The 25,325-nt window shown below is 38.8% G+C and overlaps 2 protein-coding genes across 10 annotated transcripts; both read left to right on the top strand.

The window, feature by feature from the left end:
- The first annotated feature begins 480 nt into the window (after positions 1-480).
- On the top strand, positions 481-7,156 carry LOC105432863 (importin-4). Of its 3 annotated transcripts, none has more exons than XM_011647835.3 (15): positions 481-708; positions 1,011-1,097; positions 1,184-1,291; positions 1,626-1,778; positions 1,975-2,160; positions 2,325-2,622; positions 2,699-2,844; positions 3,108-3,705; positions 3,792-4,027; positions 4,098-4,312; positions 4,386-4,726; positions 4,803-4,978; positions 5,053-5,264; positions 5,623-5,933; positions 6,204-7,156. In XM_011647835.3, the coding sequence occupies exons 1-15, from the start codon at positions 655-657 to the stop codon at positions 6,326-6,328; spliced, it is 3,246 nt and encodes a 1,081-aa protein (XP_011646137.2). In that variant the 5' UTR covers positions 481-654; the 3' UTR covers positions 6,329-7,156. The 3 variants fall into 3 exon arrangements, with proteins under 3 accessions (XP_011646137.2, XP_088938854.1, XP_088938855.1); XM_089082728.1 differs by having other exon boundaries at positions 1,021-1,097; XM_089082729.1 differs by lacking the exons at positions 481-708; positions 1,011-1,097; positions 1,184-1,291 and having other exon boundaries at positions 1,638-1,778; positions 1,979-2,160.
- Positions 7,157-7,830: 674 nt separating this feature from the next.
- Positions 7,831-24,893, top strand: ACXD (Adenylyl cyclase X D). Of its 7 annotated transcripts, XM_089082724.1 has the most exons (22): positions 7,831-7,970; positions 8,039-10,372; positions 11,076-12,920; positions 16,360-16,494; positions 16,978-17,195; positions 17,628-17,781; positions 17,896-18,045; positions 18,562-18,686; positions 18,765-19,012; positions 19,369-19,726; positions 20,022-20,324; positions 20,483-20,659; positions 20,739-20,919; positions 21,003-21,086; positions 21,255-21,353; positions 21,464-21,607; positions 21,768-21,863; positions 21,945-22,068; positions 22,251-22,460; positions 22,567-22,747; positions 22,916-23,051; positions 23,134-24,893. In XM_089082724.1, exons 3-22 carry the CDS (start codon positions 12,759-12,761, stop codon positions 23,296-23,298), a joined length of 3,450 nt encoding a protein of 1,149 aa, XP_088938850.1. In that variant the 5' UTR covers positions 7,831-7,970; positions 8,039-10,372; positions 11,076-12,758; the 3' UTR covers positions 23,299-24,893. The 7 variants fall into 7 exon arrangements, 6 of the variants coding, with proteins under 6 accessions (XP_088938850.1, XP_088938849.1, XP_011646135.2 ...); XR_016140738.1 differs by lacking the exons at positions 7,831-7,970; positions 8,039-10,372 and having other exon boundaries at positions 11,069-12,920; positions 23,134-23,456; positions 23,533-24,893; XM_089082723.1 differs by lacking the exons at positions 7,831-7,970; positions 8,039-10,372 and having other exon boundaries at positions 11,069-12,920.
- Positions 24,894-25,325: the final 432 nt, after the last annotated feature.

Below are 25,325 nucleotides of genomic sequence, written 5' to 3' on the forward strand. Positions count from 1 at the left end.
TTAAGAAAATCTCTGACTTAAAGATCAATGAGGAGAGAACCAGTCTTGAATTTGTATTGTTGGTTGATTCGTTGAAGAGCATTGACATAACCAATTGCTGGTAATCGTGCATATCCGTCGACAAGTAATATACAAATTTAATATTTTACAATAATAATATTAATTATAAAGTGACAGAAACAACCGAAATTTAAGAAAAATATATTAATTATAAAACATATTAAAAGAATAAAGTAAAAAAAATAATAGCTTAGGTCGCACAACATATATACATTGTAGATATTTTAATAACAATTTCTCAGATGAAAGGATTTCTAATTACCGTAATTACCTTTTAATTTAATCGTGTTCCTTTTGCGGCATCCGAGATCAGCGAAATTGTACCAAGCTGGAGTTCGAAAAGAAAAAGGGAAAAAAAAAAAAAAAGATCAGTGTCTTCGGCAAGTCGAGCCCTCTGACGGCGAGACAAATCCGCACAGACGTCGCCAGTGGTCGCCAGCGAGTCTGAATCACGATGCTTCGAACAGGTTCTTCATGAGATCTGAATGGCGGCGGTGAACAGCGGTTGGCTCGACCTTCCACTTGGGTTCTCGAGGGAATTTTTACTTTTCGGCTGAAACAGAAGGAAAAAAAGAGAGAGAGAAAGAGAGAGTGATGGAGCAGCTGCTGTTGAAGTTGCTGGTGCCCGACAATGCCACGATACAGGAGGTTGGTGAATTCCCAAGTACCGTCATTTTGCTTTTGCTGTTGAACGGGCAGCCTGTTGAAAGTACCTTGCAAACACGTGTTTTCGTTCGGTTCCGTCAGATCACTTTTGCCGGAGAACCGCGCGACCGCCTACAAAGTTACGTGTTATGGAGATATCGAGTTCTTCTCGATCCGCCCGTTTACGGTGTAATTTACAATTTGCTCGTCTCTTGTTTTGACTGTCCATTATTATTGTTGCAATCGGCCGACAATTCTGCGACTTGTCTTGAAATGATTCTGCATATAGACGCCTCTAATTTCAGGCTACTGCAGAGCTCAAAAAAGCTCTGCAGAATCCAGACAGTGTGCCAGCTTTATGCCAACTTATCATGACATCGACGAATCCACAGGTTTGTGATTTCTTCATAGAGTTAAGTTGCTTGTGTAATGGTATACTTTTGTTTCTTGAATAAATATATGAGATGAATTATTTTAGATAAGGCAGTATGCGGCTCTCGTTCTTAGGAGACGTTATTCTAAAGGAAAGAACTGGACAAAGTTATCTGTACCTATACGAACTGAATTTAAGAAAATTATTTTACAAGTAAGATGCTTTTACAATTTTGTATGGCATCAATGCTTAGGTCATCTCTTTATACTGTCATTGAATTTACTTTGTTTTGTTTATATTATTTTCAGACATATTCTTCAATTATATGCTATATAATCTAATCATGTTTACTTATTTCTTATGTCAAAATGTAAAAGTAAGCTTGCACTCAGTTCTAAAAATTCTTAGAATTTAATTAGGCTTTACGATCAAAAATGTTTCTTTAAATTTATGGAAAAAAGAATATATTTATATCAAAGATGTAACTTGGAGATTTAGTTTTTGGTTATTTTAATATTATTTCATCTTATTCATTAACTTTTTTCAGGCCTTAGAACGTGAATCAGTAACTTTTGTTAGAAATAGTATAGCTCAATTAATAGGTGTCATTGTTAAACATGAATTACCTACAAATAGTTGGCCAGAAATTATACATTATGTGCAACAATTAATTGTTAATGAAGGAATGGAGAATAAAGAAGTAAGTAAAAAACTGAATGTTAACTTTACTTTCTTTTTTAAAGTGATGTGAAAACATGTTTAATGTCATTGATGTAACTACACTATGACATAGCTAAAAATACAATTATTTAATTCAATTGGTGTATTTAATGATTGGTGTATTTAATATTTGACACTTCAGCCATTATTTTATGATATGAAACATTTTATTCTAGCTAGGCCTTTATACTTTAGCAATTATGACAGATATTACGCCGGACGCCTATGCTTCACATGCCAGATCTTTGGTGATATTGCTTGCTCAAACATTGAGCAGTCTTCAAAACTTAGGAAATCCTGCCGCTTTTTACATTTTGAGCACACTACGACATCTCATTCCTGTAGCTAAACACGACGATACAGTTCGTATCATACAATATATTTTATGTCAAATTTTGTATACACATATGTACTTATTAATTTATTTGAATTGATATATTATTATATGTATGTATAATTTATCGTCTCACTTTCGTTCGAAACTTGGTTTTAAATATGAATCATTATTTTATAAATGTCATTACAGGCGGTAAATACTTATACCAGAATGATGCCGCTCATAATGAACACAATTCAAGCTCTCACGGAAGCCTCTCACGACACTTTAGCCAATCAAAGTTTTGAATTGTTGGACGAATTATGCGAGAATATGATTGTTGTAATAACGCCCCATGTCAAACCTCTTGTCCACATGTGCCTTACAATCATCGCTAAAAAGTCTATAGACGATCTCTTAAAAGTTAGAGTGGTTACTTTTATCGGATGGCTAGCGAGGATAAAAAAAAAGGCTCTTGTAAAACACAAATTGGTAGAACCCATCGTTGGTGAGCAATTTTAATGTTTCAACAATTAGAGCGCATTAGTAGAAAGACTCAACTGTTTTTTTAAATTTATTTGCAGACATGTTATTCGTAGTCATGATGATTCGACCAGACGAGGATGATGATTCAAATACAGAGAATGAAAATTCTATTTTAACGAGCGCTACTCAAACTTTAGACTTACTGGCAATGCATTTACCGCCTGAGAAATTAATTCCACATTTGGTAAGCTCCAAAATAATATATTGATAATATTAAAAATTTAATTTTATTTTCTGTAATGAGTTTTTTATATGTTTCTTATTTCGAAATATAAACTATTATTGCAAAAAATTTCTGTTTTAAAATTATATCATATAATCATATACTTTGATACAATAGCGCTTTATTGATCCGTATTGTACATTATAAATGTTTTGTTGTTCTGTGTTTATTATTTTTTTGAGATTAAACTGAAGAAACTATTCTATAATATATTAATGTTACAGTTACGACATATTGAACCTGGACTCCAAAGTACGGATGTATATGTTAAGAAGACATCATACGTTGCTATAGCCGTGTTAGCGGAAGGTTGCGCCGAATATATTCGTTCAAACTACCTCGAATTCTTCTTGCGATGCATCTGTCAAGGAATCACCGATTCTTCGTCCATCGTACGTAACGCTGCGCTTTACGCTTTAGGACAATATTCTGAGCACCTACAACCAGAGATTTCACAATACTCGTCCGAACTACTGCCGGTGTTGTTCGAGTATCTTGGCCAGGTATGCTCGTACATTAAACAAGAGAAGAAGGAACCGCACGCAGTTGGTCGTATGTTCTACGCCCTTGAGATGTTCTGTGAGAATTTGCACGGGAGGATCCTGCCGTACCTGCCCAAATTGATGGAAAGGTTGTTTGATATCTTGAATGCAGACACATCACCGCACGTGAAAGAGCTTACGTTGAGCGCCATAGGTGCTGCGGCTTGTGCCAGTAAAGAGCATTTGCTTCCTTATTTTGAAACGATCATTAACATTCTTAACAATTATCTCACTACAGAGCCAAACGAGGAAAACATGTGTCTTAAAGTTCAAGCGATTGGTTAGTAAAGAAAACTGATTAATTTGCTATTGTTTTACATAATGAAGTTACAATCCTATTTAATATATATTTAATATATATTTTAGATACCCTCGGTGTGATCGCTAGGTCGATAGGTAACGAGCACTTTGCGCCATTGGCAGCCACATCCCTCGATCTCGGAATAAAATTGTTGAGAAATACGGATGATCCAGATCTACGGAAATCTCTTTACGGATTGTTCGCCGCTATTAGCACAATTATGAAAAAAGACATGGCTGCGACTTTGCCCGAAATTGTCGAGTACATGATAATGAGTATACGAAGTGCAGATGGGATCTTGGTAATCATTACGTGAATTATGAAAATCGAGGAAACGACGGAAGTGACGTAAATATAATGTCGTATTACAGATGCACTATAAGGACGACGAGGCTAACGCTCTTACAGTTTACGACGATCTCAGCGATACCGAAAATGAACAAGAAGAAGAAGAAGAAGACATTGAGTACACTGATAACGAAGAAGAGAATGACGAAGACATTGAAGGCTATAGTGTTGAAAATGCCTATATGGAAGAAAAAGAAGAAAGTGTATTAGCGCTGAAGGAAATCGCCGAATACACAGAGTAAACCATTTTTTTATGTTAATCGATAACTGAATTAATTATATTTTATGTTAATGAAAATATTACATTACAGGGAGGCATTCATGCCGTATCTTGAAAGATCTTTCGAGGAGATTTTTAAGTTGATCAATTATCCTCAGGAGGATATACGTAAAGCGAGTATAGAGGCTCTATTACAGTTCTGTATTAATCTCTCGAAAATTAATACTGATGAAGGTAAAAAGGCATTGTTGAAGGCTCTCTCTATGTTTGTCCCGAAATTATCCGAACTGATAAGATTAGATGAAGAACCGACGGTCGCTATTTGCGGCTTGGAGGCATATGAGGAACTTTTGATGGAAGTCAAATCGGATGTTCTTATCGGTATAGGTCACAGAGAAGCTATTGTAAATTGCGTGATGGATGTGATGAAAGGTATTTGTGATATATATTTCATTCATGTTCGGTGTAATGATAAATCAGTGCGAATAATACGGAATTTTTATCGAAGGCAAGACTGCGTGTCAAGATCAAGAGGAAGTCGAAGACGTCGACACCGAAGCGGAACAAGACGAGTTATTAATAGAATGCGCGGGAACTGTATTTTCTAGTTTAGGAAAAACACTCTCACCAGAAGATTTTGCGCTACACTTTCTAACCATGTTGCCTTTCTTTATAAAAAGATTGGTATGACCGAATTTCGTATTTGTATTTGTCTGTAAAATCGCGATTTTAATTTTAGCTTAACCAATTCCTTACAGAAAATGGACCATTCCGAGGCACAAAGGTCCTTCGCTGTTGGAACGATAGCTGAGTGCTTCCCTGGACTTAAACACATGTCGGCTGCGTTTGTCTCGCAATTGCTTCCGACTTTTCTACAAACTGGAACTCAAGATCCTTGCAATGAAGTTCGTAGCAATTGTTTCTTCGGAATTGGAGAACTTGCTTTCTACGCGAAAGAAGCAGTTTATCCGTATCCTTTTCCGCTATTTCCATTATTTATATAAAGCGTACATTGTTTTCAAATTTAGTAATTACTATTTAGTAATATTTTATGTTTTGATTAAAATAAATTAAATTGCGTTGGAAAATATTTTAAAATTAAATATATCGGAAAATTATTTTAAAATTTTTTATGACTAAATCACGAAAAATTAGTTAATTATATAAAATATTTTACAGAATTTAATCTTACATATCAGACACGCAATTCTAAATTTTTTAAATAATTATTACGTAGCAGATTTTTATGAAAGTAATTACATAAATAGAATTTCTCTGGCATTTCTATCACTGATATTTCTTGAAGTTCCTTAAAAATTTTTACACAGACATTATCCTCAAATTCTGCAAACTTTGTCGTGTGCCATTGCAAAAGAAACCGATGCAGCTGCACGTGATAACGTAGTCGGGGCGATTGCGCGACTTATTATCACGAATTATTCGAATTTGCCACTTGAACAAGTATTTCCAGTTTTTGTTGAACAATTACCATTGAAAGCAGACTTCCAGGAGCATAAAGCTGTGTTCAAAAGTATTCTTACGTTGTATCAAGCCGGGGTTACTCTTCTACAGTCTTACATTCATACATTATTGAAAGTCGCAGTTGTCATATTACACGAGGAAAAGACTGCTGACGACGGTGAGTATTTAATAATAATGTTTGAAAGTCACTTTAAACAAATTTTTTTAAACTTGAAACGTTTTTTTATCTTTTTCAATTTATTTGCATTTTTAAATAAATTCCACGAAAGATGTCAGTAATTTATTTGCAGTTTAAAGAAATAGCATATCTTTTTTCTTATTTAGCATCAAATATTTTGCAACAACTTTAATAAAAAATTACATAAAGATAATATCAACTAGTCGATATCTCTTTGCTGAATTATGAATATATCTTTCCTGTTTGCAGAAACACGAAATCTTGTCATGGAATTTATTAAGTCTGTTCAGCGAGATTTTGTGAACGACTGGAATGCCCTTTTCACCGAGCTGCCTCCAGAAGTTGTCGCGAACATTCAGCGTATATTTTCCTAATCTAAACGATTAGTGCACATCATGCATGCTATTTAATCGTTTTTGAACATTCTTCAAAACTTTGTTCAAATATTACTTCTCAAAGAATTTTTATAATACCTTCTCCATCATCGTTTCTGCTCCACAATTTGATTGCGAGACAATGTTGAATAGGCTAATATTGAGGTGAGAATAAACAATTGCAATCGATTGAATACATTTTCCATCAGCTTAATAGACGAATACTCATCCCTATTTTTTACTTTTCTGTTCATTCACTGACTCATTGTATGCGATATAGGTTTATAAACCGCCCATTCGTGACGCTTATTTAATAAATAAATAATTTATATTATCTTATGTTTAATTAAGCAATCTGTTTACTGTATGACGCATACATCGAGAAACAATTCTTCCTTTACTCTGACTATAAATAGATAGACTAACGTTGTATAGTAAATCAAGAAAGAAGAGAAAAGTCTAGGGAGAAGAAATTGTAGAATGACTGTTTCATAGAATCTTACAATTCCCCCTCGTGTCGTTAGATTTTTTTCAGACTTTCGCTCACGGAATTATATTCGGTCTGTGTAGATTTGTGAATTCTTTAACAGTGAGCGTATAAGCAAAAAGTCGCTTGGTTGACATACAGAAGTGTAAATTAACATTTAACAGGAATTACAGGCAAAACTCTGCCTCTAGTATAGGCATCGATGCTATTGTTATCAAGGAATAAAATTGATAGCTCATCTTGTCCCTCTGTCTGCAACCAACAACAATCTAGCATACCATAGTATAAATATTGAAAATAAATGTATGTGACTAATAAAAATGGTCGTGTTTTTTTTATAAGCTCTTGTAAATTTTTGTTGCAATATTCTCTTTCGTTATTTCTTATTTAATAAAAGAACCACTGTTAAATCTTACTTGTTTATCAAATAAAAAAATAATATAAACAGTAATTGTTGATGCTACAGTATGTGAAACCTGAGTATTATGTTCACGTTATCATATTAAATCTAATAAATTACTTCATATCTTCAATACACTTTTATTTCTTTCTAATTTTTATAAAATTTATCGGGCATGCATTTGAATAGTATCATGAAGAAATTACAATTAGTATAATTATACATATATTATATATCTTATATATCTTATAGTATATCTTAGTATAGTATATCTTAATATATCTTTCATACATCGCCGTAGTAGTTTTGCGAGAAGAGTCCAGTTTACGTAGACTCTATCTTGAAATTGAGATGCAATTCAACGCAACATACACGAAAGAAAGAAGAATTAAAAATTCTTAATGAATATCAGGATATCATCGTGCGCTTAACTGATATCAGACGAGATGCTATCGTCGTTTTATCAAAAGGCAGCGAAGATAAGTCTACGGCTGACCGACCTTTCAAAGATCTCGTATCAAACGTAGCTCAATCATGACTCTTGGAGCAACGTGTTCACGTAAAGTCGAGTGATACGGTTTACGCTTTTTTGCGATTCGTCACGGAGTTTGTCGCCGGTGTGTCAAATCGTTAAGAACAAGTCAACTTTACGTGCTGCATCTCTCTCTCTCTCTCTCTCTCTCTCTCTCTCTCTCTCTCTCTCTTGCGCGTTGTGTACATTGCGTCCAACAAATGTGATTGATCGGATAATAGCGGTAAGTAAATTACTTTTCCATAAGCGCGATAAAGTGACAGCAGTTGAGATTTCTTGTACTTTTTGCAGACTGATAAGACTTCGAATGAATACCGACATTGGAGCGACAAATGTTTCACTGAAAGTTGTTGTCATTGTTTCATTGAGCCTTATTCGAGCACGCGACACGAAACACAAAATTGAGAGTGCAACTCACCGTCGAGTTAAAAATCGCATGCGGGCTGCTCTAGAAAAGATGCGTGCGCGTGTGTGTGTTCTCTTTTTTTTTTACGTGCGCGAACGTCTGAAATTAATCGAAGAAAACGAAGTCGTCGACTCCTCGTCGTCTCCTATACGCCGTATCGATTTTTGAATGAGTCCAATTACCGCGCAGATACCATTTTTTAAATAATTTGATAAAATTTTACATTACAATACACACATTACAAGCTTTTCGCGACGTTAAATGCAGGGAATACCTCTTTCATCATCACGCCTTAAAGCCTGAACCGATCGTTAATTATTGTCACCGCCATGCGTGCAACAGCACTCACGATGACACAGTCAGGCTCCTCGAGTTAACACCAGATAATCGAGGTCAGGGCGTAACTTCTTTCTGCATGAAAAATCGCACGGCTGTGAAAATTGACATCAGACGTAAAAACATCTGGTAGCGTCTGCCGACAAATCTCTTCGCTGTAGCAAATCATCACAAACATTGCGCTCCTCAAATCCGTATCGTTTCAAGATTTATTAGTCGATATTATAAAAGCGATATTCATATTTACAAAAGAACACGACCTAAGACGGTCAAATCATTCTGTTTTCGGTGTGAAAAATTGTTTTGCAAATTGCTTTTTATCGTTTTTCAGTACCTTCACTTTCTTATCCGTCATATCACTAAAATGATGGATAAAAAAGTTATTTTAGAAATAATTTTCCTATAAATTTAGCGAATCTGAGATCGTTGAAAATTTCATTTAATTATACCTCATTGCATGAGGTGTACAATGGTATGGATTGTTCTCGAATATACGAAAAAAATAAAAACAAAATTATTTAATTGAATATTCGGTATATCGGAACAAACGGCTCTTACAGTATCGATCGATCATGATAATGTTATATGTATTAGGATCACGAGATTATAATCGCACGCGCCGCTAATGATATCTAGATCGCGGACGGATTTCCGCGATTCGATCGCCCGGGGTCGACCTTCCTGATCGAGACGGCGCGGCGGAAGTCGTAAAAATGCGCCATTGAGATTCGAGCTCGGAGTCCAGGGCTCTCGACGGAGAGTGCATAATATTGCCCGCGTACGTGTGGAGACGCGCGATGTCGGCGCGAGGCAGGCCTTGAGGACCTCCACCATGACTCGAATCGAAAAGGAGCCGTGGGTGTACGACACATGTCGCGTCGCTCGTCGTCACACCTGCCGAGCATCGTGGTGATATCGGATGGTTCAGTGAAATCCCGAGCCTGCCTCTGATTTCTCGCGGGAAAAACGTCGACGAGTCTCGTGCGCGGCCGCGAAACGTAAAGCGTTAAAAAAAGAGCGTAACGTTCGTTAAAGAAGAAAAGAAAAAGAAAAAAAAAAAAGAAAAAGAAAGGGATGCGTGCGCGAAAAATTCGCCACGCGAAAAATTGTCTAAATTGTGATCTGAACTTTCACCCCTGGAAGTGGAGGAGGTGTCGATCAGGTGGGTATCGAGGAGAAGCGTAGCTTCGAATCGCGATGCGGTCGTCGATTTAATTTTAATTTTAACGAGTCGAGTCTCCCCCACCTCGAATCGAAAGTCGATTTTTCCTTTGTGCAAGTAACAAAGACGATTGTCATTTTTCGTGACACCACCTCGACCTCTGGTATTTTATATCCATTCGATCATCTCGATTCATTCCGTTTTGATTTATTCGACGATGAAACGAAACTATGATCAGATGAAAGTAAGTCCTCGGCTTTATTTGTATTCCTCGTAAAAGTAATTAGCCAAGTTTCCCTACGCACAGATACTTATCAGATACTTTATCGTGCATTAATCATCTCGATAGCAACGAGTGTACGCAGTCATTAATTCGGCAAACCTTTCAATGATCGATCGAAATAAATCAAAATAAGATGCCTGCAGACCAACAACAAATATTAACTCCGGATTCCTCTCGGCTGAATCACCCGTCGCGATAACTAACTGATAATTAATATTCATTCCTATCGAAACGGCCCAACTCCGTCAACACCGTCCTTTCCCGAAGAGGCATCAGTCGCTCGCTGATCGTTTGGATCGTCCGATTTGGCGGGAACCAAACGATCCGGAAGGACCAAACGGCGGGAAATGCAATTAGCAGAGCTTGAAAAGTTATCGTCGAAGCTCACGTGCGAGGCGTGATTGCCAAAATTCAATTGTACGTCCAACTGTACACCAGGTACGTGAAACCAGGTCTCATTACTCGCATCCGATTTCCGTCTGGTTCTCCATTGTTATTTCTGCTTCAGCAATGGAATCCGCAATTACGGTTTGCTAAATTCAATCCGATAAAGATTACCCAAGTCCGAGAAATACGCAGCTGTGTTAATATTTGTTATCATCGCTCTATTATTACCGCTCATAACATCTAAGCTATCATGATAGGTAACCGTAAAGTCTTCCGTGCGATCGTCGTCGAAGATCCCTTCTGCGTCGCGCAAGGCAGTTCATTATGGTTATTTATGGTGTTCTTTATTCTAAAAGAAAATCCTTTATTTCAATTGTCCTTTAGATTTGTTTGCTTTCTTTAAAATTTAACTTTATCCTTTATTTTAATCTTTCGTTTCTTATTTGTTCATCATTTTACTTTTTTCCGTCTCGCGTTAATTGGATTTTTAATTTCTTAAATTAAAATGATTTTGATTAGATTCGTTTTTATTTTTCATTATTTCCTCGAACCTCCTATTTCAAATTTAAATCGAAAGTTTGTTCCAACACAACCAAATTAATTTCAACCTGTCAAAAATTATGTAGTATTTTATTTTATGTGTGGTATACTACGCAAAAAAAATTTCATAGTGCACAGATTTCTGACTATAAGCTATAAACCGATATGTAAACTGATTTGGAAACATATAAGAACAAAGATATAAAATTTTCAGATGTTCATTCTTTGTTTTCCTCGAAGAAAATATGGTCACCGTATACGTGATGCATCGACCGTGAATGCACGTCGGAGAAAGTACGAGGACAATGAGAACAATCGCAGTGACCAGCGAAAAATCGTTCCAACCTCGATGATATAACACAGAAATGGAAAGATTTCTTTCCGACCTCTTCGTAGATTTCACTTTCCGCGTCTGATCACGGTTTGTTGGCCATCGCGCATTATCATGTAATGTATACAAAATTATGTAATTCGATTAGTCTCCTCGAGTTTTTCCAGAAATTCGATAGCGTAGTCGTCTCTATTTTTCCGTTACTACAAATAAATATATAGTTTAATATCTAATGGCCGGCAGAACGAAAACTCTAAAAAACCAAGTGTTATCGGGTTGTAAAAAATATCTAAGTCTAATTTCTTGAGCAATTTGGATTATCTCTTGAAACTCTCATAGAAATGCAAAAATAGACGCAGGAGAGCTACTTTAAAGTGTCGAGCAACCCGTTCGATAACTCAATTGTGATTACCGGGGAGAGAATGTGCAATCAAAAATAATGTTGTTTGCAGAAAAAGTACATTTAAAATTACGCCTGACAGAGTATTACTGCTATTAATGGTTATAGTAGAAGCTATATTTACAGACATTTTATACGATAAAGAGAGACATTTAATTACACAAAATATACAAAATTCAATAGAGCTTTTATAGAGGTGCAATTATTCTCGATCTATGTAACAAAGATTTTAAACATTTGCATTTTTCTAAAATTCACTTCATGTCTTTTCTCCAGCGATCGATCGCTACTTCCGGGGCGGTTTCTCCGATACCAAACATAAGCTTGACAGTCGTTTTTTCAGCAAAATTTGAAGCAAATTTGTAGACGCAGGGAGGATCGATTGCACGACTTTGAGACGGTCACGACTAAATGCAAGACTTCGAAGCCATTCCCGAATGGCGAAAACTTTCGGCAGGGATCCTGCGGGATTTCTCATTTATTTATTTCAATCGAAAAGGGACAATTGAAGCGCGCGTATATGTAAATATCTCGATATTTTTCAATATCCTCCAGCGAGAAATGTGAATCTCTGGAATGCCAGCGAGCGGCGGATGTTTCTGACTGCGTTATTGTCGAGTTATTTGTTGGTGTTTCTTCTTTCCGGTGTCTAACGCGAGTTCTTCGGAAAGAACTGTTTCCGTCCAGAAATATCATTTCGCTCGCTTGTCTCAAGAAAAGAAGGCTTTTCCGACTAGCCGACTAACCGAGGCCGCTTCTCGATCTTCCTCTATTTGTCTCGTTTTATCACCCACGATCGATGCCATACTGTGCATCAGGCAGATTTCGCGGGTATAAAAAAAATCAGGAGCGTACATTTTAATTAAACGTGAACGCAAAGTGAGGGAGGAAGAGAGAAAAAGAGAAAGAGAGTAAGAGAGAGAGAGAGAGAGAGAGAGAGAGCGCGGAGAGGGATAAAGTTGCAGGGAGAACCCATTTCGAGTGGCCCATTTCTCTTATCACGATAAAGCCTGGGCTTGGCTCGACGTGACTATCACGGAAACCCGGCGTTCGGGGTGATTCACTTTTCGATTGCAATTCATCGCGATCGGTCTCCAGTCGCGGATCCACCGTCGCGATGAGTACGACAGCCGCGAGCTCGCTGCCGCCGCCATTGTCGTCGTGTCATGACCGTCATCGACATGGATGATCTGAAGCCGGCCAGCAACGAGACCAGGATGGACGTGGAATTGGTGACCCGTGCGTCATTGAGTTCGCTGCAGAAGGTGGACGACGGTCGTATCGTCTCCCCGAACAGCTTCGAGGAGTGGACGTTGTCTAGGCTGAAGGTAAGTGATTATCGATTAATTAGAAACCATCTGTCCTCGCGAATGTTTGGAAAGCCTCGATCGAAATTAACCACTTCCAACTTGTGCCTTGACTCCCTCACTCTCGGACTATATAGCGTATAGCGTGTTGCGTTCAGCGGTTATTATTCTTGTACCTCTTTATTATTTTGCTTTTCAAAGTTTTTATACGCTCTTTCTTCTGGATCTGGATCTTCGAACTCGAATTCCGAAATAAAAATTCACTTAGCTTTTAAAGCCTCGCAAATCTCGTATTCTTCAAATTAATGAGCTTTATAAGGACATACATTTTAAAATGCAATTAAATTGTCAGCTATGTTCAGATTCTCTTGCGAGCGTCTCGAACGTTCTTGACCGTCTACTTTTTTCAAGATTGGAAAAGAAATTCAGAAAACTTTTAAAGCAAATATCATTCGTAGAGAATCATATATATATATATATATATATATATATATATATATATATATATATATTGGTTTTTGAATTTAAATGATCATATTGAAGTCAATGAAGCATGTAAAACAGAAACTCGTGGCTTGAGTTTTTTTGCATCAACGTCAATGGAGCAAGTAGTAATCGTAATAAATTATGCGAATCTCGATTTTCGCCAGCCGTTCAGAACATCGATAATACTCTCAGACGATTTGCTATTTGAAAAACAAGATTGCGGAGAAGAATTTTTAGCGCGAGAGTTGTGCTATCAGAAGGGAATGACTCGCCGAGAGGAAATGAGAAAGAACGTTGATTCTTCAAAGGTGCAGCTTATCGAGCCGCGATCGATTTATCTGGACGGTCGGAGGATGTTCGCCGTTTGTGTGTCGCTTATTTTCTACCATGACATATGCGACTACACATTAATTACCGCATTATCTGCGTACGGGTATCGGAGCTTGATAAAGTTTGCTGAAAAAAACCTGCGTGTCCTTCGTTTCTTTCGGCTCGACGTCGACACGCGAAGTCGCTCGTTATTTCGGGTCTATCACCGGGAAATCCAGTTGGAATTTTCTATTAACAAGACGCTTCTACTCCAATACATTCCAAGATCCTTCGACGACGATTACAAATCATGATGCGATGCTGCGGAGACATTCCAGAAATGTGGAATTGCGAGATCCCGATGAAATTGCACCGAGTTATTACAGTTTCAAAAACGTCGCACAAAAATAAGTCCGCATATAAATAATTCAAGACAATATTTAATTATAAATATTATTATTTCTCTTTTTATAAATCGGTGGTCAAATCGTTAATAAATCAATACCTCCACCGCCGCCAATTTGAAATGTCTTCGAGTCGAAAGGGGTGAAGGATGAAAAAAACGAGAAGCATGATGGATAACATTGAGAGGGTACGAAAGACAAGAAAGAGAGGAGGGGTTGGAGGAGGGAAGGGGGAGGGAGGGACAGGCGCAAGGGAGACCTGCTGCGCGAATTCGGGATTGAAGATCAATATTCAGCGAGACGAAAGAGAGGGAGAGAGAGAGAGAGATTCGCCAAGCTGCGAGCGGCAACGTGCGGGCAAAACGCACGCGCGAGACGAAAGCACAGAAGCACGTTTCCCCCGGCTGCTGCTGCTGCTGCTGCTGCTGCTGCAAGTGGAGGTGCCTTCAAGCGCACCTTGGCTAGCCGCTGCATTTTAGACGGGCGCGATTTTTCGGCGGGCGTGGTCGCGGATCGCGCGCGAAAGTCGCGCTGCCTGCTTCGATCAGCTGGCAAATCACGGGCCTCCTAGGCCGGTCAGCACGTGAGTATCGCCGGGGAAAAGGCAGATGTTTCCACCCTGTGGACCCCCCCGCGTTCCGATACGTCGCGCGTTATCTGAATATATCGTCGGTCGCTGGGCTGATAACATTCTATTTGCAGACCGCGATGACGAAATCTCACGAAAATTATCGGGGGAGAAATTTCTTTTTATAGACATATACGCACGCACGCGGATCTGTCAAAGCCCGCGCTCGTAATAATTTCTCTCATAGCGAGAAGATATCTCGCGATCCTCCGATCCGCCGATTCTTGCCGCAAGAGACTTTCAACTGTCGGAAATTAATGTGATTATTAAAACTAGAAACGATCCGAATGAACTCTCGAATATACGACGAATTTGAAGATCGGAAGAGCCTGCGAATTCGTGCGAGAAATATATACTCGGCTTGTTTTTAGACTTGATAAAAAAATTATCTATACATCTCGTATATAACGCGACCAAGCTAAGATAAAGAAAGGACCGAGCTTCGGATTCGAGAATCTGAATCACGCCGTGATATTCGGATGATATTCGATAGGGATTAATCCCGGGAGTAACTTCGGCACGCTGGCAACTCGGAGACGCGCAATTCCAGCGGGAGCCTGGTGCACTCCGCATTCCGCACGGTGCACGCCGGAGGAGCCGCGGGACCGCGCGACTGCGCCGGATGACGGCCGGATGCAGCTTTATCGTTTTACGAGGCTAGCCTTATAATTTGCGCGCGCCACGCGATCAAAAGACGTGCGGCCCCGGCCCGCGAGAGTTCCTCGCGAGATAAAGAGTTCATAGGGACTGACCCGACTGGGGTCCGACTTTCGTCTCGAGCGACGAGAGGGAAGAATGCCTCGCGACGAGAGGGAAGAATAAACAAAAGGGAAGAATAAACAAAAGTGAAATAAGGACGTCCGGCGGCTGTCCGGTTAGCCGAATTATCCTGTCGCGAATCCACTTTCCTCGCCGGATCGTTAAATTTGCGCTTCTCTCACTTTGGCAAACGACGAACCGAGAATTCCCACGCGTTCGGACAGACGGACGTTGGGGAATTGGGGGTAAGAGGCTCTTGAAGTAAAAGAGTATCTTCCATTCGCGTGTGGGTGTTTTGGCACGAAAGTCTAAACGTGGAAACTTGTACGAGAATAATATAAGGACGACGACGCGACATGGCGCGCATGTGTGTGTGTGTGTGTGTGTGTGTGTGTGTGTGTGTGTATGCTTGCTACGCTTATATGCGTATCTAAAAATATATCCTACAGATCAAAATGACATTGTGTCCATATAAAAGAAGAATTTTGTTCTGATATAAAAGGATATCTTCGCTCTGATATATGCGATCACTCACTAAAGTGAAACCTGACGTAATCACTTCATACCAATGTGCAAAGTGAATAGCAAAGAAGTTGACCGAACGAAAAATGATTTTTGGACGCGCTGTGAGATTTAATTAAATAACAAATTAAAAAATGATTATGGATGAGATTAAATTTTTTTTAAATATATAAAATCCTCCAAGCATTTCTTCATCTTCGTATCGAATCGCTAAAGTGTTTATGAGATTAAATAATTAAATAATTTTATTGCAATAAGATATCTTTTTCGTGTTTCGAGTACTTGGGATATAGTTATCTATAGCGATTCGAGAACAAATTAATTACAATCTCACGCAAGCTTTCACTTTCAGAAAATATTCAAGCGCAAGAATTTAGAAAAGCTATACACGATTTACCAGAGGAGGCTACAATATGGTTTTCTCTCGATATTCGTCGTACTGCAATTCTTACTTGGACTTACATATTGCTTGTTTCTGATCAAAATGGTAAGCCCATCATTTATTTATTAAAAATATTCACAGAAGAGCAGAAAGGAAAAGAGAAGAAGCGTTTTGTTTTATATAAAAGAAATTTTTAATTGCATGAATAGTCAGATGTAATATACTAAAATATATCGCTTTTTATTAAAGCAATTTATGTATTGGAGAAATAATTTTTCCTGATAAATTCTTGTACAAATATATAAATTTATCAATAACAAACTTATCAGATAATTATTAACCAAAGATTATTTTTCATAGAAGCTTGCTTTGAAAAAGTGAATTGATAACTTCCCTGGAACTAAATATTTCCATTTAAACATTTTACAGAATCACTCAATCAATCGTTGCCAATTCTATTGCAACAATTCTTTCATTAATAACGTCACCTACAGATCTTAATGACATAATTCTATTGATGATATAAATCGTAAGAATTTGTAAGTAACGTTAAAAAATACAAGCTGGAACTCCTTTTCTGTGATTTAGGTTGAAATAAAGGAATGCATACTGGATATCGTAGTCTACTGCATCGTGGGCGCTCTATTGTGTCCTATGATCGCCCTGTCGTTCCGATTAAGGATCATTGCCAAAAACACCTATTTACCAGCCATGCTGTCCTGGATGATCGTCATACTTCTGGTCGTCGGTGACCTGGCTATTCCTCTGTATTACATTACCGACCACGAGAACAGTCGGCCGATAAGGTACTGATAATTCCGTAAATTGGGATAACTCGGGCGAGACCGCGCCTGATTATCATTATCATCATTTTAGCATCGACCATAATGACTTCCTAACGACGGCCGTTTATTTAGCGTGCGATTTATCGAAATTATTCCGCTATAAATACGTGGCGCGATTCACGTAATGTAATTTGTTATTGATAAAGACGCGTGCTTTTATTCTCGTATTACAATTTTCATTGACGTCAGATCGATCGTTCCGACCGGTCGCACTTTTTTTTTCCTCGCTAATCGCAACAGTCCGAGTTTTTGCTACGGTGCGATTGCGTTTTTTTTTAGCTCTTCCAATTTCCATTAATAAGCACGTATCCGCGAATTTCCGCGTGCGTGCCACGTATGCACACTTCTTCAGCAGCGTTTACTTCTTCCTTTTTTTTTTTCTTGTTCTTCTAGACCAGCGTACGCGACGCACACGCTTCTCGCGTGCTACGTATTCCTGCCGATCACAAAAAATTCGCATGCTTTCATACTCGGCCTTACGACCACCACGTGCTATCTGGCGATTCTGTCGTTAATCACCTACAGCAACACCGATTACGTTACCAAGGTAAACCCTATGCCAACTGTGCGCGGTGTAATGACGCTGACGCAAGTCGCCGCGCGATTGCTCGAACAAACCGATAGTTAAGAAAAATGCTTTTCCCTTTTTTCCGGATAACAGATCGCCACCGAGATGATATACTTCGTCTGCGTGAACGGGCTGGGACTCTACTTCAGGTTTATGAATGAGGTCGTCATCAGGCGCTCCTTCCTGGACCGCCGGAAGTGCGTCGAATCCACGCTCAGGCTCAACTACGAGAAGGATCAAGAAGTAAGTTTAAACGAACACGATCGAATTATTGCGATATGTTCGTTTTGGCAGATTAAAAGTGAGATTCCGAGATAATCTCAATGAGATATATCGAAACTCTCACCGTTTTTTTTTTTTTTTTTTTTTTTTTTTTTTTTTTTTTTTTCCACTGTCTTCCTTTCCGTTCCATTCGAGTAGTTCTTTTTCAAAAGGTGAAATAAGTAGCATTTCGTATGGGAAACGCAAGAAGCAAACTCACGATGCTAAGCACGTAAACATGCGGTTACGATAAACACATCGAATGCCTTTTGCACTTTAATTCCCCTTGCACTTTAATTCCCTAGACCAACTTGGAGTACTCGCTTTCCTGCCATTTTCCTACGTCCGCGAAGAATACAAGAATACAAACGCGAAATATGACGAGTTTCGAAAAAATTATCAATGACATAATTTAGGGAAATGTTTGTAAAAGAAAAAAAGCTGTACGAATGCGATGGTCAAAATCGGATTTAACTTGAAATAATCAATATTTGCAAGGAGCAATTGACACGAAGTATACTGCCACAACACATAGTGGCGAAAATCAAAAAGGACTTCCGGGACATCTCCAAGTTCATAGAGGAGCACAAGAAAAGTCCTCCGCCGAAAGGCAGGCCGCACAGGTACGACTCTCTCGTAAAAAATTGGAAGTTGTTCCATTATTCCAATTTAATCGTTACATTCCAATTGTCTCTGTTCAGCGATCTGTGCGTGGAGACGCACGACAACGTGAGCATCCTGTACGCGGACGTGGTGAATTTCTCCGGGTTGACGGTGACGCTGCCGATACGGAAACTCGTGGAGACGCTGAACGACCTGTTCGGCAGCTTCGACGAGGCCTCCGAGCGGCACAATGTGCTGAGAATCAAATTTCTGGGCGACTGCTACTACTGCGTGAGCGGCGTGCCCACGCCGAACTCCCAGCATGCCAAGAGTTGCGTTGATCTCGGTAAAGTGGCAGTGTCTATTTACGCGTTGCGGAATGCGGCGAGACTAAGAAAATATCCAGCGGATGTTTGGAGAAACGTTATTCTTCGCGAATACAATTTTGTAAAAAAAAAAAAAAAAAAAAGAAATTCTGCGCTCGATTAAAACGTATTCTATATATATATATATATTAAATAAATGATGTAATTAAATTGATGATTCAGATGTCCTTGAACATTTTATCGCAGAGGTCTAGAGATCTCAAGAATCCTCAAGTGTCCTTTATTAATTTTAATAACTTGAATAATTACGATTGCAACGATTAAAAAATATTCCCGCATCTTTTTTCTAATGAAATATTGTTTTATAAAACGATAGGCCTCGATATGATAAAGATCATCAACGAGGTGAGGGCGCGTCTCTATCGCGAGAGTGGAGTGGACGTGAACATGAGGATCGGCGTACACTCGGGCAACATAATATCCGGAATCTTGGGCATGAACAAGTGGCAGTACGACGTTTGGTCCCGCGATGTGGTGATAGCGAACAAGATGGAGCAGACCGGGAAGCCCGGAAAGGTCCATGTAACTCAGCAGACCTTGGATCTCATAAACGCGAGCGATTACAACTACATCCCGGTCGAGAGGTTGGATGACGAAGTCCTGCAAAAATACGGAATACGCAGCTATCTCATCACGCCGTCCTTACCGGAAACGCCGATACCATCGCTGACGCGGTGCGTGTCTCCCAGTGGCGTGGGAAAGTCACAAATTCATATTTCTAACGTCATCTTGAATCGATACGATACCTTTCATCCGATTATATTTTCGCAATATTTCCATTTAAGTCGACTCGTGCGATTTCTATCAACTTCTGTCACTCGCACAATTTTTCAAATCCTTCAAATCTTCAATAACTCTCGCGTGTTACAGAGACGCAGAGACGTTTAACGGATGAATACTCCTACGCCACTGATCTCTCGGTATTCTCGTCGAGCGAATTTCCAGCTGAGTGTTTCGCATCGTTGACAGACGAACTTTGTTGCAGAACAGCGAGAACAGTTTGAAGACCATTAGTCCGGACACGCCGACTCTGTCATATACAACGCCTAACAAGCACTACGTCAAGTTCAACAATGGGCGTTCCAACACCATCATCAACACCATTTCCAGGACGAAGTTGATGGTGAACAATCAAGCGGACGTTTTCGCGAGCACTTACAGACGGAGAACGCACTTCATGGATTCCTGCCTACGGGATTACCATCTGATGCTGAAAGCGGCGGACGCCGAGATGGAGAACGCTATCAATCAAATGCCTCTCAACAAATGGGAGTAAGAATCCTCATGTTCGAATTTTTAGATTTATCTTAAATCATTAATTTCTTCAAAATTTGCTCGAATTTTCCATATTTTGTATAAATATTATGGTTATAACACAAAGATACTTGAGAAAAAATATTGAGAGAAAATTATGCCGGAATTTTTTCCAGACAATGGAGCAACTGGAAGCATATAAATCCGCTCTTCCTCACATTTCGGCAATGGAGCTGGGAGATTCCATTTCTGCGCGAACCAGACCCCCTTTTTAAGTTTTACATCGGCTGCTCCACCTTCGTGCTTGTTTTCATGGCCTTAATGTATCTCGTGCCCACATTTATGTTTTCTCAGTACGTATAACAGAAGTGTCCGTCTGGTAAACGCCGTATGATATTGATTTAATAATACGAGAAATTGTTAAACTTTCAGATGGCATCTGGGCACAATTGTCGGTTACTCGTCGGCGATAATGTTCCTGATCGCTCTAATACCTCTCACATGGATGCACTTCGTGTGGAATCGCTGCAAGGACCCCCACGACGAGCACGAGGGCCACGTTCCCCATCCGCGGAACAAACTGCTATATTTTTTTTATCAAACAAGCGTGAAGGTAGAATTACTTAGTACTTATGTCGGCTTGCACGTATCTTCTTAATTACATTACCCTTCATTCTGTGTTACAATTCTGTGTAGGTTGTATGGAGCGCTCTTCTGAGAACAATCTTGTACCTGGTGATTACAATAATGCTGGCAGCATGCGCCATGTTTGACATGATCGTAAGAATTCTCTCCGATTCGATTTTTTTCCTTCTCGTTGATTATCTCTTATATAAAATCTCTTATATATAAAATTAGCTTTTAATTACTTGCTTATTAACCGAACGTCTAGAAATAAAAATTCTATTCTTTCGCGATGCGATTAAAGGGAATTCAAATCCTTTTTAGTTCGATTACAAAAATGAGGATCACTTATTGGACAATAACGTAACGTCCAGCATGTCGGACGACGGCGCCTCCAAGTTAGAACGCATATCTACACCTTGGGTAAGATTATTTAGTAGGTACACGGTGCTGATCCTCATTTACGAGAAACTTCTCTGTCTCAAATGATCCTCTCCCGTTGTTCTCGCGTATCATCGATTTCTCTTTTCCAGCAAATGACACAGACCTGCTCGTTGGCGATCCTCACCAGTTTCCTCTTTCTGAGGGTCCACTACGCCTTGAAATTTATAATAGGCATCTGCGTGGTGGCCTTTTACGCGTGGAACGTTTGGGTGTACCGGTCTAACATATTTCAGGTATTACATATGTATTTCTTTTCTTACGAAATTGATAAAAAAAAAAAAAAAACAAAAAAAAAACAAAAAAAAACCACACATACACGCACAATATTTTAGCCACGAATTTTCAGAATAGTTTATTAAAAAAAAATAAACGATAGTACAAAATGCCTTTCAGTCGAGCGACACGTGGAATCCTCAATTGGATCCGAGACTGGCACATATATTCACGATATTGTTTCTCACGTTCTCCTTACATCTTATCGATCGTCAGGTGAGTTTCGAGATTGCACTTGCATGAGACTTTCCCGACGTTCCTCGTCGTGTGAGTTAACTTTTACGAACGTTCGTTTAGGCAGAGTACTTGAGCAGGTTGGATTACCAATGGAAGCGTCAGCTGACGAAAGAACAGAACGAAGCATTTCACACGAGGAACGCCAACAAGCTTCTACTTCGTAACATCCTGCCGGAACACGTTGGTACGTTGATCCCCCGCAAATTTCTTTCACGCGATAACACGCGTCTGAAAAATATCCAGAAACTAAAAATTTCCTTGAAAGTTCTTACAATTCTTTGATCGGATACGGAACTTAGAAATAACGACGGCATTCAGCGATTGATTATTATCCAAGACTGATCGCGTGACCGGTTCGCTTTCTAGCGGACTTTTATTTGAACATGAATCGAACCGAGGAGAACGAGCCTTATCACGAGGCCCATAACAACGTCGCCGTGATGTTCGCCTCTCTGACGGAGCTGTCGATCGACGAGAGCAACATTCTTAGCGATTTGAACGAGATTATCTGCGAATTTGACAAGCTGCTCTTCGACCCCTGCTTTATGTATCGCATAGAGAAAATAAAGGTCGCCGGTGAGAATCTCATGAATAATGAATCACGATGTGAAATTAACATCGACGCAAATTGAATTTTAAATTAACGAACCGCGTCCGCGTTTCTTTATTGTCTTTCATTCAGGAATAACGTATATGGCTGCCTGCGGATTGGAAGCGAGTCGACGCGATTCAATGCGCAGCACCGAGAGCGATGAGAATTGCAGCGACAATGTGGTCAAGGTGATGGCGCAATTTGCCGTACAAATGATGTCCGTGCTCGATAAAATGAACGCGAGATCGTTTACCATGTCGAAACCTCACAAGTGAGTAATGCCAAGCGCGATAAGAAACAATAGGCGAAATTACAAAAAAAATTCGTCGAAGAAATCGAGCTTCGAGATTCGAGAATATCGCAGCTCCCGAGTGAACGAATTTTATTCCGAGAGAAATTACAGATGATACGAAAATCTGAATTTTTTTTTTTTTTTTAGATTAAGGATCGGAATTTCTCATGGAGAGGTGACGGCCGGCGTCGTAGGGGCTCAAAAGCCATTGTACGACATTTGGGGCGACGCTGTAAATATGGCGTCCAGGATGGATACCACTGGATTACCAGGAAAGATACAGGTAGGTTTGATATATATTTAATATTAATATTTAATATTTAAACTTATTTAGTAAAAAATTATTTGTACTTTTATTGATTCAGGTGACAGCGGATACAGCCACCGTTTTGGAACAGCAAGGTGTCAAGTGTCACTTACGCGGCGAGACGTATGTCAAGCCGAAAGGAGAAGTCACGACGTATTTCGTAGGTATCGACAAGATGGGGATGTTGGAGAAAGTTGCGGAGGAAGAGAGTACTAGTTTGTGACAAACGATAAACGATAATTCGAATTAACTTTAGCGATCAAGATATCCCGATAAATCGTCTAAAGCGCGCAGGGTGTAGCCGAACGATTGCTTTCGTCCATCATGCCCGCTCCTAATGTTTAGAACAATGAAGAGTTGGCATTAAAAATTAAAAAAAAGGTAAAGAGAGGTTCTCGTTCTAAAAATACATCTCTAGTCCATATCCAATCGAATTTAATGTGCGAATTATCATTAGCTACGCCCTGTTACGTTCGAGCGGAGCAGGAAAAAGCAGAGAAACCAAAGAAAGTGCGAGAGACCAAAGAACGCGGGACACGAGATGAAATGACAGTAATGACATAAGGGGATATACCTCAAATGATTTAGGTTGTAGCGAGAACGCGATGACGGCAACGTTACTCCCGCGGGCCGCGCATTGTTATCGTCGAGCAACACTTCTAATCAAAATGAAAGAGACTCATATATATATATATATATATTTATCGTACGCACTTAAAATTGCGACAACATTCTAGAATAAAATGTACAGAGTCCAAAAAGAAGGAGATTTCCGCAACGAGTTACTTTACGTGTGCATTAGTAATTAATCGCGATATTAATAAATCGGCTCAATCTCCATGTAGCATGCGATTCTAGGATATCCCGGTTTGCTCAGAATGTCAAAAAAAAAAAAAATATTTTAAGACATCGAGAAAACGATGTCGCGCCATCTAACAGATATGAAAACGTAGCTGATTTGAGAAACGACGTCCTCGAGGTCTATATTTCCGTATAGAGATCCAAAGGTACTATACAATATTAAAGTGTAAAGTGTAAAATGACGCGAGAAGAGTTTGTCCCAATGAAATGCTAATATTTTTAAGAAATATTCTAAGAACATCCGCGTATATTCTAAGGATATCCCATATGCGCAAGTTATCAATTTGACGAGTGAATGATTAATCTCATCTCGCGGGTACACGTTAAATTATAAATCAGCTCTGAATGAACCCGAAGATCCTTGAGGATATATCCGCCGGATATTCTTGGGACTATATTTTGCTATGCGAGAAGAGAAATATTGGAAAAAAATCGTGGTCGTTAAGTTCGTTCGTATCTCTCTGTTCGAAAACAGGCTGTAATTTAATAATAAAAATATCAGTCTCTTTAACGCGCGTCTACCGGCCAAAACAGACGACAACGCGTCGCAATAAAAAAAAAAAAAAAAAAAAAAAAACAATTGCGTGACGAAAAGACCAGCGGAATAATTCGCCACGTTCTTAATCAAAATCGAAAATCGAGACTACTAGTTCGTCAATTCCTGAGCGCGTATCACAAAACTACGACGCACTACGTCTCTCTTCCTTGTGTTTGCGTATTTTCCTGAGTGTTGCGACTCATTGCTTTACGATTCACAATCGCGTGTCGTAAGACACGAGGATTAATTAACGGGGAAGAAACACGTGACAACACGTTTATTTTTATATCGAATGCAGTAAATGGCGAATCGTTTAATTGTTTATTTGTAAATATCTTTTGTATATATTTTTTAAATATTAGATATAATTGACTAATGTGATTGTCCAACGATTTAAATAAAATATTTATTACCGTGTATCTATGTGTATATGCAATTTTTTTTCTTCCATTCTTCACATACGACCTACTTATCCTAATGTTCCTTTTAAAAATGCATCATTCAATAACATATACATATACGTACATACATAAGATATCTTTCTGGTGAATAAAACTTTTTTCTTTAAATTAAATAATTAAATTTAACATTTTATTAGATACTGATATTTTTTTATCAATTTATTTCGTCTTTATTTTTCTGTGTAAATGCGTTTTATAAAAATTTCGGAGACGCGTAAAACATCAATAAATTATAATTTTAATATCACGCAAAAATTTTCATCGTTATTTTAATAAATAATTGATATTAATCTACAATTTACCTACAATAGCATGTAATCATTATATATACAATACTATAATTATATAATAATAAATTTTATGTACAATAATAAAGATCAATCTTTTATT

This window comes from Pogonomyrmex barbatus, unplaced genomic scaffold (assembly GCF_055798465.1).
Source record: "Pogonomyrmex barbatus isolate J1 unplaced genomic scaffold, ASM5579846v1 scaffold6, whole genome shotgun sequence".
Taxonomy (NCBI): Eukaryota; Metazoa; Arthropoda; class Insecta; order Hymenoptera; family Formicidae; genus Pogonomyrmex; species Pogonomyrmex barbatus.

Bases quoted from the DNA above. Each gene is read 5' to 3' on its own strand.
- LOC105432863 (XM_011647835.3), top strand. From the start codon at position 655: ATGGAGCAGCTGCTGTTGAAGTTGCTGGTGCCCGACAATGCCACGATA. The intron at 2,161-2,324 runs GTTCGTATCATA...ATGTCATTACAG, and splicing joins TAGCTAAACACGACGATACA to GCGGTAAATACTTATACCAG. The intron at 5,934-6,203 runs GTGAGTATTTAA...TCCTGTTTGCAG, and splicing joins GGAAAAGACTGCTGACGACG to AAACACGAAATCTTGTCATG.
- ACXD (XM_089082724.1), top strand. From the start codon at position 12,759: ATGACCGTCATCGACATGGATGATCTGAAGCCGGCCAGCAACGAGACC. The intron at 18,687-18,764 runs GTACGACTCTCT...GTCTCTGTTCAG, and splicing joins CCGAAAGGCAGGCCGCACAG to CGATCTGTGCGTGGAGACGC. The intron at 19,727-20,021 runs GTGCGTGTCTCC...CATCGTTGACAG, and splicing joins CCGATACCATCGCTGACGCG to ACGAACTTTGTTGCAGAACA.